The sequence below is a fragment of the Phlebotomus papatasi genome, chromosome 2 (assembly GCF_024763615.1).
Source record: "Phlebotomus papatasi isolate M1 chromosome 2, Ppap_2.1, whole genome shotgun sequence".
Lineage (NCBI taxonomy): Eukaryota > Metazoa > Arthropoda > Insecta > Diptera > Psychodidae > Phlebotomus > Phlebotomus papatasi.
Genome location: NC_077223.1, coordinates 15,633,880 through 15,648,495, shown reverse-complemented (window position 1 = coordinate 15,648,495; position 14,616 = coordinate 15,633,880). Strand labels below are relative to the sequence as shown.

At 32.9% G+C, this 14,616-nt stretch overlaps 1 protein-coding gene across 1 annotated transcript in view; it reads right to left on the bottom strand.

Annotated features, from left to right (window-relative positions):
- LOC129802763 (focal adhesion kinase 1) overlaps positions 1-14,616 on the bottom strand; it is a 67,119-nt gene that overhangs the window by 25,848 nt on the left and 26,655 nt on the right. Inside the window, exons 2-3 of the mRNA XM_055848839.1 lie at positions 5,637-5,881; positions 3,294-3,835 (exon numbers count right to left, since the gene is read on the bottom strand). Of these exons, the coding sequence (XP_055704814.1) occupies positions 3,294-3,835; positions 5,637-5,688 (594 nt within the window). The 5' untranslated portion in view covers positions 5,689-5,881. The remainder of the gene's footprint in view (positions 1-3,293; positions 3,836-5,636; positions 5,882-14,616) is intronic.

The following is a 14,616-nucleotide window of genomic DNA, read 5'->3' as shown; positions in this document are numbered from 1 at the left end:
TTTGACGCATAATATTATATCCAGATTCGGTTTGAGAAAAAAAAACTGAAAAGTATGAGTCACATTTTCAAGTTACCATAAGAATAAGTCGAGTAAATCTGGATGGAAACGAAAATTTGAGAAATATTGTGAAATTTTTTAGGCATTTGTTATTATTGTTTTCATAGTCACAGCTATTGTAATACTGCGCTCCAGTGAACCGCTTCCGATTGATCTCAAAATTATAGAGTAGAAGTGTTGAATATTCCGTAAATGACTACACAGACAGATTGTTTTTATGCACTTTTGTATAAGAGATGCTTAGGTAGCTATTTGAGTCAACTGCGAGTAGTAGAATTGCAAACGTGTTAGACGTTTACAGAAAATACAAGATCGAAAGAATATTGATCTATCAAGATCGAACTTCTGCGAAAGAATTTCTTTCGCATAAGATCATGTGACATTCTGTGTTCTGAAAGAAAGATCGCACGATTTATAGCAGAAAAATCGATAGATCACAAGACGTTTTGAACAGAAATCGCAAGATCACACGGTTTCTACTATAGAAACCGCAAGATCACACGATTAATTGCACAGAATTCGCAAGATCACGCAATTCTTATACAAAAATAGCAAGATCACTCGATTTTGTACAGAAACTGCAAGATTACACTACTTCTTGCACAAAAATTGCAAGATCACACGATTTTTAGTACAGAAATCGCAAGATCACGCAATTTCTTCAACAGAAATCACAAGAGCATACTTCTAGTACAGTAATCGCAAGATTATGCGATTTTTTGTACATAAATCTCAAGATCACACAGTTTTTTTTTTACAAAGATCACGTGATTTCTTGTAAAGAAATTACAAGATCAGACGATTTCTAGCACAAAAAACGAAAGACCACGCAATTTCTTACAAAAAATCGCAAGATCACTCAATTTCGTACAAAGGAATCGCAAGATAACTCGATTTCTTACACAGAAATCACAAGATCACACGATTTATAGCACAGAAATCGCTAGATCACACGATTTTTGGCTGAGAAAGAGCAAGAACATAGGGGAGACCGGGGTAGAATTAGCCACGTATAGTATTAGATAGTGGTATCATATAATTTTCCTTCGAAGGAATATTGAGGAAACCACTCTTTATTCTAAATATATATAGCGCACGTTTTTTATTTAATGCCGTATGTCGGATTTCAGTATTTTTCAAGAGACGGCTTCAAAAACTAAATTTCATTATATTTTGAATATTTTCTTCAAATAAGCTTTCAAAATTGCTAGTTTGTGATTCTACTGAATTGTCCATATATGTAGAAGTCGTAATGTCCGACTTTCATTGATCAAAAGTATTATTATAAAAAAAAAAATTAAAAATGGACCGTCACTTTTACACTAAATGTGACAAAATTACCAAAAAATCTGCCACTGTAATACTAAAAATTCGAACAGGAATTTTATCATACGTCTCTTATTTAGCCTTTTTAACAGAATTATTTTTCTTGCACTTAAGCAGTATCTCTTTGGTGCTTGACTACGAAGTATGTTAAATTAATTTTAAAAATCATAGCTTTGCTAAACAAAGATTTTCTTAATTAAGATTTTGATAAAATGTGTGATATACTTCTTTTTGGAATGAGATTTCCTTGACACAAAGAAATAAGATCACGTTTCATTCATTTTTATTTAGTAATGCCACTTTTCTTTTAATGATTAAGCACTATAAATTATAATATTATTCACAAAATCTTGCGACTTTTCTCTGTAAACCCAATAACTACACAAACGAATGAGATTATGTTGTAACTGTTTACATGACTTTTTCGTTGAAACGTCAAAAAAGAACGCCGTTTAGTGATACAGTGGCGTAGGATTCATCATCAGTGGAATAGTGGCATATAATTCCACGAAAAACGCCATTGTAACACTAACGTCCTCCACATAAATAATCATACGCCACTTGTACGCTACTTTTATTTTGCAGGCTTGACAAATACTTGAAATTATTAAAAATATTTCTAACAAAGTTGTTAAGATTATTACATATAATGAATATATAATAAATTTCCTATTAGAAAACAGTGATAACTCAAAATCGACAAAAACCGAGATACGCCGTTGTAATAATAAACGTGTGATATGTACTTCCCAGGGGCCTCTCAACATTTCATTTTTCCATACGTTTTTGCATAAAGTCACTGAAGACTATTGGCAAGTTTTTTCCTAAGGAGAATTGTCTTATAAGTCTGATGTATTTCAAAATCGTGCACTCTAAAAATACATAATTCAAAATGCTCGCCGAAATAATACAAGAACTACGAGCAAATTTGTTTAAGTCGCGGTGCAATAGCTGCAAAATTTTTACAAGGAAAAGTGAAAATTATCTTCACTTTTTATTAGGCTTGATACTTAGGCTTTGTTCTTGATAGGCCTGGTACTTCTGTTACTATATTCATTGAAATATTTATCAGTATCATACAAAATTTTTTTGTACAAATTATACGCAATGAAAAATTTCATTAGGTGCCTAATTCTACCTCGATCTCCCCTACCATTTTTTGCACAGAAATTTCACAGAAAGCGCAAAATCAAACGATTTCTCGGACAAATATCGTAAGATCATACGATTTCTAGCAGTTGAAATCGTTAGATTGCTATATATCGCCCTTTTTGTACAATAATAGTAAAATTGTCAGACTTTAACACAGTTTGCAAAATAGCGTTACTTAGGCAAAAATATCACAAAAAATGCATCTTAAGAGAATCACTGAATGGAATATTTGATTATCTTTATTTTGCACAAAATCATATTTAAAAAAGAATGGTTTTACATTGTGTTTTTCTTAAACTAGATCTTTAATATTTATGTAATGTTGCAAGAATGATACTCTTTTCTTAGAATAAAATAGAACGATTTTAAGACTGCCCTGAAGGTTCTGAAACGTGCTCAAACTCGAAATTCTATAAAGCTGTTTTCGAAAAAAATGTTCAAATGATTTTTAAGTCTTTAAAAACAAAATAAAATTCTGAGTTGTGATGGTTTTATATCTGCCGAGAAAATATGATAATAATTTTTTAACAATTAATTCAACTCAGTATGATAACTTGTTTCTTTATTCTTTGGATAAAGAAGTTACTGGTTTAATGGACTGACGACTTGTTTTCTTAATGTAGGAAAAAAAATTAAAATTATTTAAGGAATAACTTGTTAATAGTATTTTGAATATAATTTTACATAAAACAAAATTCACGATAAAAGAATTATTTTATCTGAAACAAGCGTATCACTAAAAGTTTTGAACTTACCTGATTAGTGTCTTTGAAGTAATGCCTTAAACCTAGACAGCACAATTGCACCGCAATGTCCTGATCAATATTTGGAATATTTGACTGTATGTAGTCTTGCTTGACTTGATCAAAGTAGAAGTGACAGGTGGTGCGATCCTGTTCGTACAATTCCTTCAAATTCTTTGGAATATATCGCACCCTTAGTTCTGCCTTCCATACACTATTGGCATGGCCAGTGATATTGTTGGTTTTTTGCTGTTTCTTGGCCATTGTACTCCTATCGACATTGGGACAGTCGGGATTGGCGCATGAGGGATTGGAGATATGGGCCATAACTTCAGTCATTGATGTGTCTGGTGGCATCCAGAGCACCTCTTTGGTCAGCATGTGACGTAAACGGAGTGCATAGCACTGTGGTTGGGCAGTTTGACTGGGCGTCATCGACCCCACAATCATGTTGATGATCTCTCTCACATCGGACGCCTCATCGAAGCGTATCATGCGAAATCCATGATTTGGCAGGTGAACATGGAGTGTCTGAACATCTGATTGCGATTGAGCTGCAATTTCATGCACAAATCAAATTTTTGGGTATATGGTATGAGGAAAACGTTTATGCCAATTATCGAGTGAATACATTATTAAGAAAATATTTCAGAAAATTGCATATTTGAATGTTAAATAAGTTCAGTGTAAAATAATTTCTGAAATTTGAAAACACTTTTTCAAATTTCCATCAAATCTTTTATATCAATCTTTCAATATTTTTCAGAGACCGATGCATCAAATTTTTGTCATAAAAATAGACTTCATATCATTAAAATTTCATACAACATGACAAAATTTAAATTACAAATTTTGAAAGGATTTTAAAGAAATAAAGAAGTTTAAAAATTCTGAACCCTCTTCTTAAAATATTTTTATTGTCACATTCACATTATAAAAAAAATCATGAACATTTTTGCATAAAAATTTCTTATGAAAATATGCACTTGGGAGACAGTTGCGCTAAAATTATTAGTATAGGGGAAGTGTGCCAAATTTCGGCCAGCTTCTAATTTCGGCCACTTTGAGTGTAATTTCGGCCATGCAAATAAATTAATTTAAATTATATGTGTTATCTTCGAATAGTCAATGAATTCATTTTGCTTTAAATATTTATTCATTTTAGGATGTATTAACACAAAGACCGTTAAATTTTAGGTAGAATTTGAATTTCAATTGCGTAGTAAAAACTCAGTGTGGAAAGAGTCTTACAAAAAATGTGACAGATCGATTGTGTCTCTAGCAATGTTACGATTTGTGGTGAAGTGCAGAAGGTTTTTCTTCGATGTTTTTCATGGAAATTGATTAGTTTTCATTAAGGATTGTTTCTGTTTATGTTAATAGTGAATCAATATTTAAATTTCGGATAAAATTTCTCAGCTGGATCCTGTATTTCGCGTAAAAAAGTATATACTTTGTGAGCGTCTCTCCGGTGAGGTAGTGTTGCCTATTCCGGCCACTTCTTTTGCTTTTCTAAATTTTTTATTCATTCTATGTTTTTTTTTCAATTTCTGAGTTCTACAATGTCCAGAGAAAAAAACTATCGCTTCTATGAAAAAGATTATGTGAACAAAGGCACTGGAAGAGTTTAGGAAGGGCAAATTGCTACGGGAATTTGTGCGTAAATTTGAGATGCTACTCTTTAGGTCTTCAGGACAAATTATACGGAAGATCTCAGGGTTTGTGGGTCATATAAACGTATTAAACTAAATATTAGACTCGTTCCGTATGACCTTTTGGAATTTACTTTCCATTGCTTCACAAAATGTGGCCAGAAACAAGGTGGCCGGAATTTCACTCAAAGTGGCCGGAATACTACCCAAAGCAATGTCCATATTTTTATAAATTTTTCAATATTTTAGGAAGTGATTTAAAGAAAACAAAAATGATAAGCTAGTCTTGAAGGTTTCACACAACCTTCCCGAAAAGGAAGTAACAAAAAATATCACTATGAATTAAAAATATTGCATTTCAAACTTAGGACTTCGGTGCTTATATGCAACTATGCCGAAATTTGGCACACTTACCCTAGTTATTTTTTTTTAAACATATCTTTATCAGAAAATATTTGTTCATTTTGTGGTACGACTGAAAATTTCTTTTCAATATTTAATTTAAAAGTTTTCTATAATAAAATAGATAGTTAAAATAGGCTTTAAAAATGACAAGACTAGGAAATGTTCTGAATTTTGAATGGTTATATGGCAGATTTCGTGTGGATTGACGCAGGGATTTATTGGTTTTGTGTCGGAAAATGTTATGTCTGTGCATGTTAAATGAAATTGTTGGCATGCAATAAATATGGTGCATATTTACCATTCCTCGCGGGACTGAAATGAGGAGAACGTGGTGCTCCAGAGTCCCCCATCTTTCGCAATTTACCCGCAACTACCACGCTGTTGCCACCTTGATACTTTTTCAAATCGGCCGCACCAGCACTCGATGTCCTATAGCAGACACTCGATTCACTTTTATTGTTGTACGAATGTCTTATGGGTGATTGAGGGCTTCGCCCCCGATTTGGGGGCTCACCTAGCCCACCATACCAGCCACCGTCATAACTGCAAAGAAAAATGGCAAGAATTGCACAAATTAACCATAAAATCCACACAATTTAATAATTATTACTTTGTTTAGAAAATTGCTACAACACAAATCTAAATGGGAAGTCACGATATAATTGATTTTTCGCCTATTTCTGCAGCGCACTAAATATTTACCACTGAAAGACCGGGAAAAAGAACCCACAAAACAGTCACAACGACAAGGAAACCCTCAGTTTTATCTCCACAAAGAATTTCATGATACAAGTGTTTTCTGCCCACACAAGATACCCAGAGAGTTATTCTCAAGACTCTGCCACGAGTATGCTACGACTATAAAAAAGAGCATCTTAATAGCCGTCAATAATCAGCGAGAAATGGTTGTTTATTAAATTTATGCCGAAAAAAAAAGAACTTAAGAATTATGATGGTAAATATAAATTATCACCAAAAGAATCAAATAATGTGATTTAAAATACCGCAATTTTTATGTCTTGAACTCTTAAGTAAATACCTACTTAAGAAGTTGGATTGGAAGACCGTTTTATTTTTTTTTTCAAAGATTTTGTAAATGAATTTTGAAAAGCTTAAGGCATTTGAGAAATGAATTTTGAGTTGGGGATATAAAGATCTTGTTATAGATGTAGTAGAATTGTAAAAGGCGTTCTACTTGAGAAACTATTTCCTATTTGGTTATTTTTATGCAGTATAAGTTTAGTAATTTAATAATTGGGTGAAACTCAAGAAATTTTAAAATAAAAGAATATTTTCAAGTTATTTCTGGAAGATTCTCTTTCTGATAGCATTTTTTTTTAATTTATATTATTCTATTGGTATATTTGCTATACTTAACTCTTTAAGGACGAGTAGGACACCGGTGTCTTAAAAGACCATTTTCTTTTTTAATAATTTAGAAGACGAAATACTTTCTATAACTCAAAAAATATTTTCATTTCTGGGAAACCGGTGTTCCACTCATCCTTAAAGGGTTAAGCCTTAGTCTTTTGCTCACAAAAGATTAACAAAATTAAAATAAATTTCGTTTTTTGTTCTTTTCAAATTCTTATAGTAAAAATGTATAGGGTAAGTGTGCCAAATTCCGGCCAGCTTGCAATTTCGGTCACCTTTTTTGTTCCTCGAATTTCCATGAACTTTTAGGTTTTACATACTCTAGAGATTATACAATGCAAAAGAATAACAAAAAATGTAGCTTCGACAAACGAGATGACGTGAAAAAGATATTGGGAGAATTCCCGAAGGGCAAGGAACTATGAGAATGAAAGTGGCCGAAATAGGGCACCAAAGCTATGTCTATATTTTTATTCATTTTAAAATGTTTTAAGAATGATTTTAGAGTAAATAAAGACGGTAAACTCTTTACAAGGTTCCAAGCAACACTCTTTCAGAAGAAAGAATAAAAAAATCTATTTCTATTAAAGATATTACATTTCAAACTTGAGACTTTGGCGCTTGCATGCAACTATGCCAAAATTTGGCACACTTACCCTATACAATGTTTTTGAATAAGCAATTATATGTTATCTATAATCTTCTAGACTTCTGTTTGAACTGGGGAAGGTGGGGGAACTCAGGGATACATGGCTATAGAGAACATAAAATTTCGCGATTTAAAATTAATGGGTCCCGGTCAAAATTCCGAAAGCCTAATCCAGAAAGTCAAAATCCCGAATTCTTAAAAGTGTCATAACTACTTCCGTGATTGCACCCTCCCTTGCTGGAGGCAAAGGGAAATCTTCTGTGTCTTGGGAAATTATTCTAAACATTATCCTCTATATAATTTAATCCCTTTCAGGATTTTGAACATTAGGGATCTTGGCTTTCGGAATTTTGGCTGCCACCAAAAATTAGTATATGGAAAATTTTTAAGCATCCAATATCCAAAAGAAACCATCTGAACTTAGTTAGATTTTGTTTCTGTATAGTTTGTTTGGCAAATGATCCTTGAGTTCAGCTTCCTTAAACTGCCCCATCCTTTCTTCATTATTGGAAATATTTTCAGAGAGATTGGATAATGTTTATACGATCTCCAGACCTAGTTTAGATATAGTTTAACTTCTGCAATATTGTAATAAGTTATTTTTTTGCAGAAATGTTGGTTGAGCATCTAGCATAATCCTGATTGTTATTAGAAGTTTAAGGCATTCAGAATCGAAATTAAACTAGTCTGAAAATTATATAGAAGAGTCTCTAATTGAAAAACAGAATGTTGGACTATTAAATTTAAAGATTGTAATGGACTATTTTCCTTATTTTTTAAAATTTATTTTTCTAAGTCAAAAGTCAAAATACATTCAAGAATCTCATAATCGAATTTAAATTTTAAATCTAATGTGGTTAAATCAGAAACTTGAAGAGGTCTTATATGTGGGGAATTTGATAAGAGGCTGTATGAGTTCATTAAGCAAGATTTAAAATCCTTTCTCAGCTGTTACGTAAAATGAAAAAAAAAATTATTGTAAAAATTAAAAAAAGTCAAATGCGCAGATATTGTTAAATGGATCACTAATATACCGATTAGCATACACAAAAATACCAAGTAGTATTTTGAGGCTTATATTTTCAAATAAATATAGAGTATGTTTCTTAACATTCCAATCCGACGTGCTCTCCCTTTATCCATGAACAGAATTTAAAAAAAACCTGTAGGATAAGGTAGGGTCAAGGGAATACTTCTTCAATCAGGAAATCCCTTGACACTTTTGTCAATAATTTATTTAATATATAATAAAAGTTAAGTAATGACTTTCTGTAATCTACCGAATCTACCTTTTCCTAAAAAGAGAGATGTTAAAATTTCTTATCCCAAATGGTGTATACCGAAAGTGCTAATAGGCATTTCTTTCAGTTTAATCTTCTTTAGTGATTTGTTAGCTAGAATCGTTGTTTCCATTATCCTGTGTCGTATCTGCATTATTTCATGTTGAGCATTGTAAAATTACCAATATTTCTCAATTAAAAAAATATTTATTTCAACTTATTTTCATCATTATTTTCACCAATTTTCACTTATTATTTTATTTGAGAATAAAATGATTCACTTTTAGAAAAGTTTAGACAGCATTACTAATGAAAATTAGTTGATCGGGTGAATATTACCAAATCTATTTAAAATGGTTCTCATAATCTTAAAACATTTTACTCATAATAAATTTATTAGTAATGAGAATATAAGGCAATATTTACGTGGATAACTAATTCCTTTTAGTTCTCACAACTAATGCAAATAAATGGGCCTATATTTTCATAAAGTTCTGACAACTTTTTCAATAGTAAAGAGTGTTTTTTTTACTTATATGTTGAAGCTTTTTTGAGCTATATAGTAATCACAACTAATATGATATAGTTATTACAGCCAATAAGATGGGTATCAACCACATTTATTTAGTTATTGGAACTAATATGTTATAGTACCCATTGCTAATCTAATTTAGTTATGATAACTAAGTGAAAAAGATACTGTAACTAATATTGGTCAACTATTTCATTTAGTTACCCTAGCCAAATATATGGATGGGTCTATGCTTATTATGAAGAAAATATTACTAAAAAAATGTAAAACTGCAGATTCGACAAAAGGTGATGGCATTCTTGTTGACTAACGATAGGGGGAGGTGGGGCTATTTTGAGCTGTGGAACTACATTATTATACAATTTTTCCGCTTATTTATAGTGGATACTGGGTTTTAACATGATGTAATTTAGATACATAAATTAATTACGTATCTTAATATAATAATTGTAAGGACCAGCTTCATTTAAGAAATAGGTGGAAAAGTCGTATGACAATCTAGCCCCACCTCCCCCTATGCTGTCCATGTTATCTACCTTTTCAGAACCATTGAGCCACTAATGAGCCAAAGAATTTTCTTTTCGCTTTATCAATTAATAAGGCTTTTCTAATTTGTAGTTCTTTATGAATTAAGAAGGTATAAGAAAACGACTGTTCTATATTGTCTTGCTTAGTGATTATGAGAAAGATGAGAAGAAATGTATATCTTGGATAGTTATACATATAATATTGAAATAAAGCACCTTCTGCGATAGACCCATGTATTGACCACAACATCCGAAGCACTTCCTACACTGTGTCTCTTAAGACGCCGGAATGATGATCTTGTTCGTGATTTTGTGCCAATTTTCTGCTGTTGCGGATTTCGTCTCTTGACACCTTCTGTGTTTTCTTTTTCCTTCTGAATGGCATTGGTAATATCCTCATGATGACATTTATTTTGTCTCTGCATAAGCCAATCAATGTCGAATTTAATTCTCTGAATATCCTCCAAGTCTCCTTCACTCCAACAATCTGACTGAGATATTTTGTTACTGAGATTCATTGGGTCAATTGCTGATGATGATGATGAGAGTGACAATTTATTTAGTTCTTCTAAATGGTGTATATCACTTAGACTCTTTGTACGAGTCATTTGTGACAAATCACACATTCCTGAACTCATGTGAAAATTTTCAATTTGACGTTGGGATGCATGAAAGAAATCCATGAAAATGTACAATATTCTCTTCAATGTTGACAATTTTAATTTATCACTTCTTTGTTTGGGACTCTTCTCTCCCTTGCAACATCCTATGCTGCCAATATGAAATAAATGCATGCTTTTGTGTAGTTGGTGTATGACATTGAGAGTGTTTAGCTCAATATTTGCATCACTGAACACATCAGTATTTTCCTTTGGATATGGATTGTCACTCACAAGATTGACGCTCTTCCTCATGCACTCCCTATTGTCTCCGGATAGTCTTGTCTTCTTCAGTGATAAATTTAAACTGCGTCTATGTAGGAGAAATCTCTTAAATTTGGATATTTTACATTTTGCAGACACATCTTCAGCTTCCATTGAACTGTGCCTTGATGTATTTTGACTTTTTCGTAATTGAGATGCATTTTCCGGATTTTCCCCATAATTTGTGCCATCACTCTGATGAGAGCCTGATGGACAGTTTCTGCCATAGCATTGATTTAAACATGAACATCTATCTCTACCACTTATCATTCGCATTGGATTTCCCCCTGAATTGTGGCAGTTATTTTTAACTGTCGACTCTTTTCCAGATGGAAAATCCAATGGGCCATTGGCTAAAAATAAACCATTTTCCTTGCTTTTCTCATTTTTCTGCAGAAATTCATATTTCATAAGGACTGGATAAAATTTTGAATTATCTACAATGATAATTGATTGAGGATCTCTTGTATCATTGGTCCTTCGACCCTCATCTGTTTTCATCAGTATTGGTGCTAATTGTTGATTGTCAATTAGAAAGAGTGGCTGATAGGGACTCTTGAAGGCACTAGTATCATCAATAAAGTTAAGATCTCTATCTCCAATAGGTACAGTGTCTTTCCTTTTGCATGGCTTGCAACTCTTTGCATGTTCATGCAATTTATCACCACGTACTTCACTCCTCTTGTATATCTCGTCTTCCAGCTTCTTAATGAGAGCAATGTCCATGGTGATTTCCTTTTGGGTCGATGTGGGCGTACCATCCGCCTCTTTTGCATCACCATCGTGAGTATTCGATGCCACAAATGGGCGTTTGAGGAAATTGCCAATGGCACTTGGTAGACTAAAAGGACGATGCAGAATTTTCGGACATCGACGTCTATATCGTATTCTGTTTTTATTTAAATCAATCACATTGCGTCCAGCCTCACTTTCTGCCATGCCTTGGGATGATGTCGGTGCTGATGATGATGATGCTTCCATCAATGGCATACAAATGACATCATTTTTTTCACTTTTTGAACACTTTTCAGACACCTTGCAAGTATTGCTGAATTTGTGGGTGTTTGCTCTGTCTCTTGGTAAATTCATCGCGATCTCTTTCTCTCTCTCTTTTTCTCAGTCCAAAGTATCTTGTGAATTTCCTAATGATGCTCAATTATTTAAGGTGCAAGCACATCAGGGAGAAAATTATCCAAATTGTACACTTTCACATTTAAAGAGGATCATAAATCTTCCTCATGAATTCTAATGTCGGTCTCACATGAAAGATGCACAATTCAATTTTCAGTTAATTATAAATGTTTATACAGTCGTTATAAAATTCCACACAATCTCTTTCATCTTATAATTTAAGCATAAGTGTTCATTTCTTTTTGCAACTGCATTTCTTTTTTAGCTCTTGGCTGATTCTTCATCCACTACAATTTTATAATTTTATACCACAATTGATAATTATAGGCCATATTGAATTAGATCTCAACTATATGTTATGATTTCCAGTAAAGAATTTATAATTCACTCAAACTTTTCTGCAAGATTGTTGAAATCAATGGGATGAAATACCAAACAGAACACTATGTAATCACAATGGAATCAAAAGAATTAAAAAAAAACACACACACAATGATTTAAGTGAACTGAATATTATGGCAGAAAATGCCAAAACCGTGCACTATTATCTCCAACTTTTAATGGCAAACAATCTCCACACCTTCACGATTTTCTCGCCAATTGAACCCAAACAGTCGAACCACGAGCAAGAATGATGACCAAATTGTATTGAACCATTTTATGACTAATCGATTGCTAAAACAGTATTTTTTTTGGGGCCAACATGAACTGCACGGAGGAGGAAGCAGTTGACGGGACAGCGGCCAATTGTGAACTGAACTGAGAGTTGTTGGGGCCCCCGAGGCAGAACAGTTCAACAATTGCATCAGTGGCACATAATAGAGGCTCTTTACCATGCTTCGTGGATCATGGAATTAAAAAACAGCGGTGGGGACTTACCATTACAATTCAGAAAACATATACCCAGACTACCCAGACATGCGAGAGACTAAGAATATATAAGTAATCTTCCATCATAAGCTTAATTGCACCATAATCTCTCACTCAACAACTAAGAACAGTCGTCTTTATTTGGCAACTTATTAGTCCAGTTTGTTTGCAATTATAAAGAATTAAAGGAAAGTTAACATTCTGGTATATAGCATAAATGAATCACTTAGGATCCACAAAGCTATCAGATACATTCAATGAGATTCTTAGGAGATCCAGCATAAAACTTGATAGTTGTGAGGAAGTACGTAGGGGAAAGTACTCTCCCTTCGAACGTTCATGCTTTTGAATAATGTGAATTTTCTTTTATTTTTCCTAGATACTTATACACAATTATCACATAATTATCAATAAATTGATGATAAACTAACTAATATTTAATAGAAATGTGTAAATCTCTTAGGAAAAATAAAAGAAAATTCACATTATTCGAAGGCATGAACGTTCGAAGGGAGAGTACTTTCCCCTAACTTTTGGGAGTATCTTTTTTAAAATTTATCGTACGGTATAGGGTGAAGTGATATAAATTGGACATAGTGTTACAAGTTGGACAATTCGCCGGCACAAGTTGGACAGGGATCCTTTCCCGACAAATACAGCACTCAATTTGTTTTTAAGCACAAGGAACCAAATTATAAAACAAAAGCATTAAAAATATACAAATAAAAATAAAGTACTAAATTTATCCAGAAAAAAGCCCTGTTCAACTTGTACCATGGTCCAACTTGTACCACTTTACCCTAACACAGTATTCAGAAGGCCCTTTCGCAGACTGTATACTAAAAATAAATATCTAGCGAGCCTATCCTAAAGAATTCTATCCTGATATCTCAATTTCTATCATATTGATAAAATAGCCAGTCCTGTTTCGTTCTGGTCAGACACAGTGCTTGACTAGATGAATCCAAAATATATGTTACCACTAGAACAATTTTATTTTGAATACTGGAAGCGTTTCATCCCTTGAAATACGATACGTAATGATGCTGGCACACCTTTGAGATCAAGAAAATTACAAGAAATCGAAATTCACGTCCTTTTCCTTCTCTAATTGTATGCATAAGTCTACCCTACTCTTTTGTACTCTTCTTCTTCTTTTGAACATCATTCCAAACTCAATTTAGTTGAATCTGATTTTGAACCGGAAAAAGTGACATAGAAATACGCAAAAAGTTTGAGAGGGTAAAGGATGTGAATTTTAATTTCAGAGAATTTTCCTGATCCAAAAGGTGTACTGGAAACATAAATAATAAAATCCGAAAATAAAGAAATTGAGTAACACTTTTAAAACTGCTCGAACTCCAAGAGAGAGTAGTTTCCACAATTTTTTTTTAATTCTCACCATCATGGCTGCTAAACGGTAAGAGATATTGACTTCCGGTCTACGGTGACCCCCCCCCCCAATTGTTTGACAGTTAAATGACAGTAGAAAATTAAGAATTACACCATTAAATTTATGCTCTTAACTCGGATTGTCAGGAGCGTTAAATCTAGGATATCTACATTATAATCAATTTTTTTTTAGTCAGTTTAGCTACAAAAAAGTGATATTAAAAAGAATTAAAAAAATAAAACAAAAATAATCAAATCCTATGTTGCAAATGATCAAGTTTGATTAAATTGCAATAGTTGTGAATTGTTTCAAGCTATCTCATATTCATAACATCGCATTTTCCCTTAGTCACAAGACTGGTCATCCCACACAGTCAAGTTTTCAGTCGTCGTACTCACTCGTCACAGGTATCAACATATTGATATTAATTGCGAAAATATCTCTCAATTTTTCTTGCATAAAGATTCCAATTTTTAGTTGTTTTACAATACGTGAAAAGAAAGACACTAAGCGACACTTTGGGCAATTAGTGATCACAGCATTATGACGCGGCATATATAATGAAAATTGTGCAATTTATATAAAGTCGTTGGCCAAAG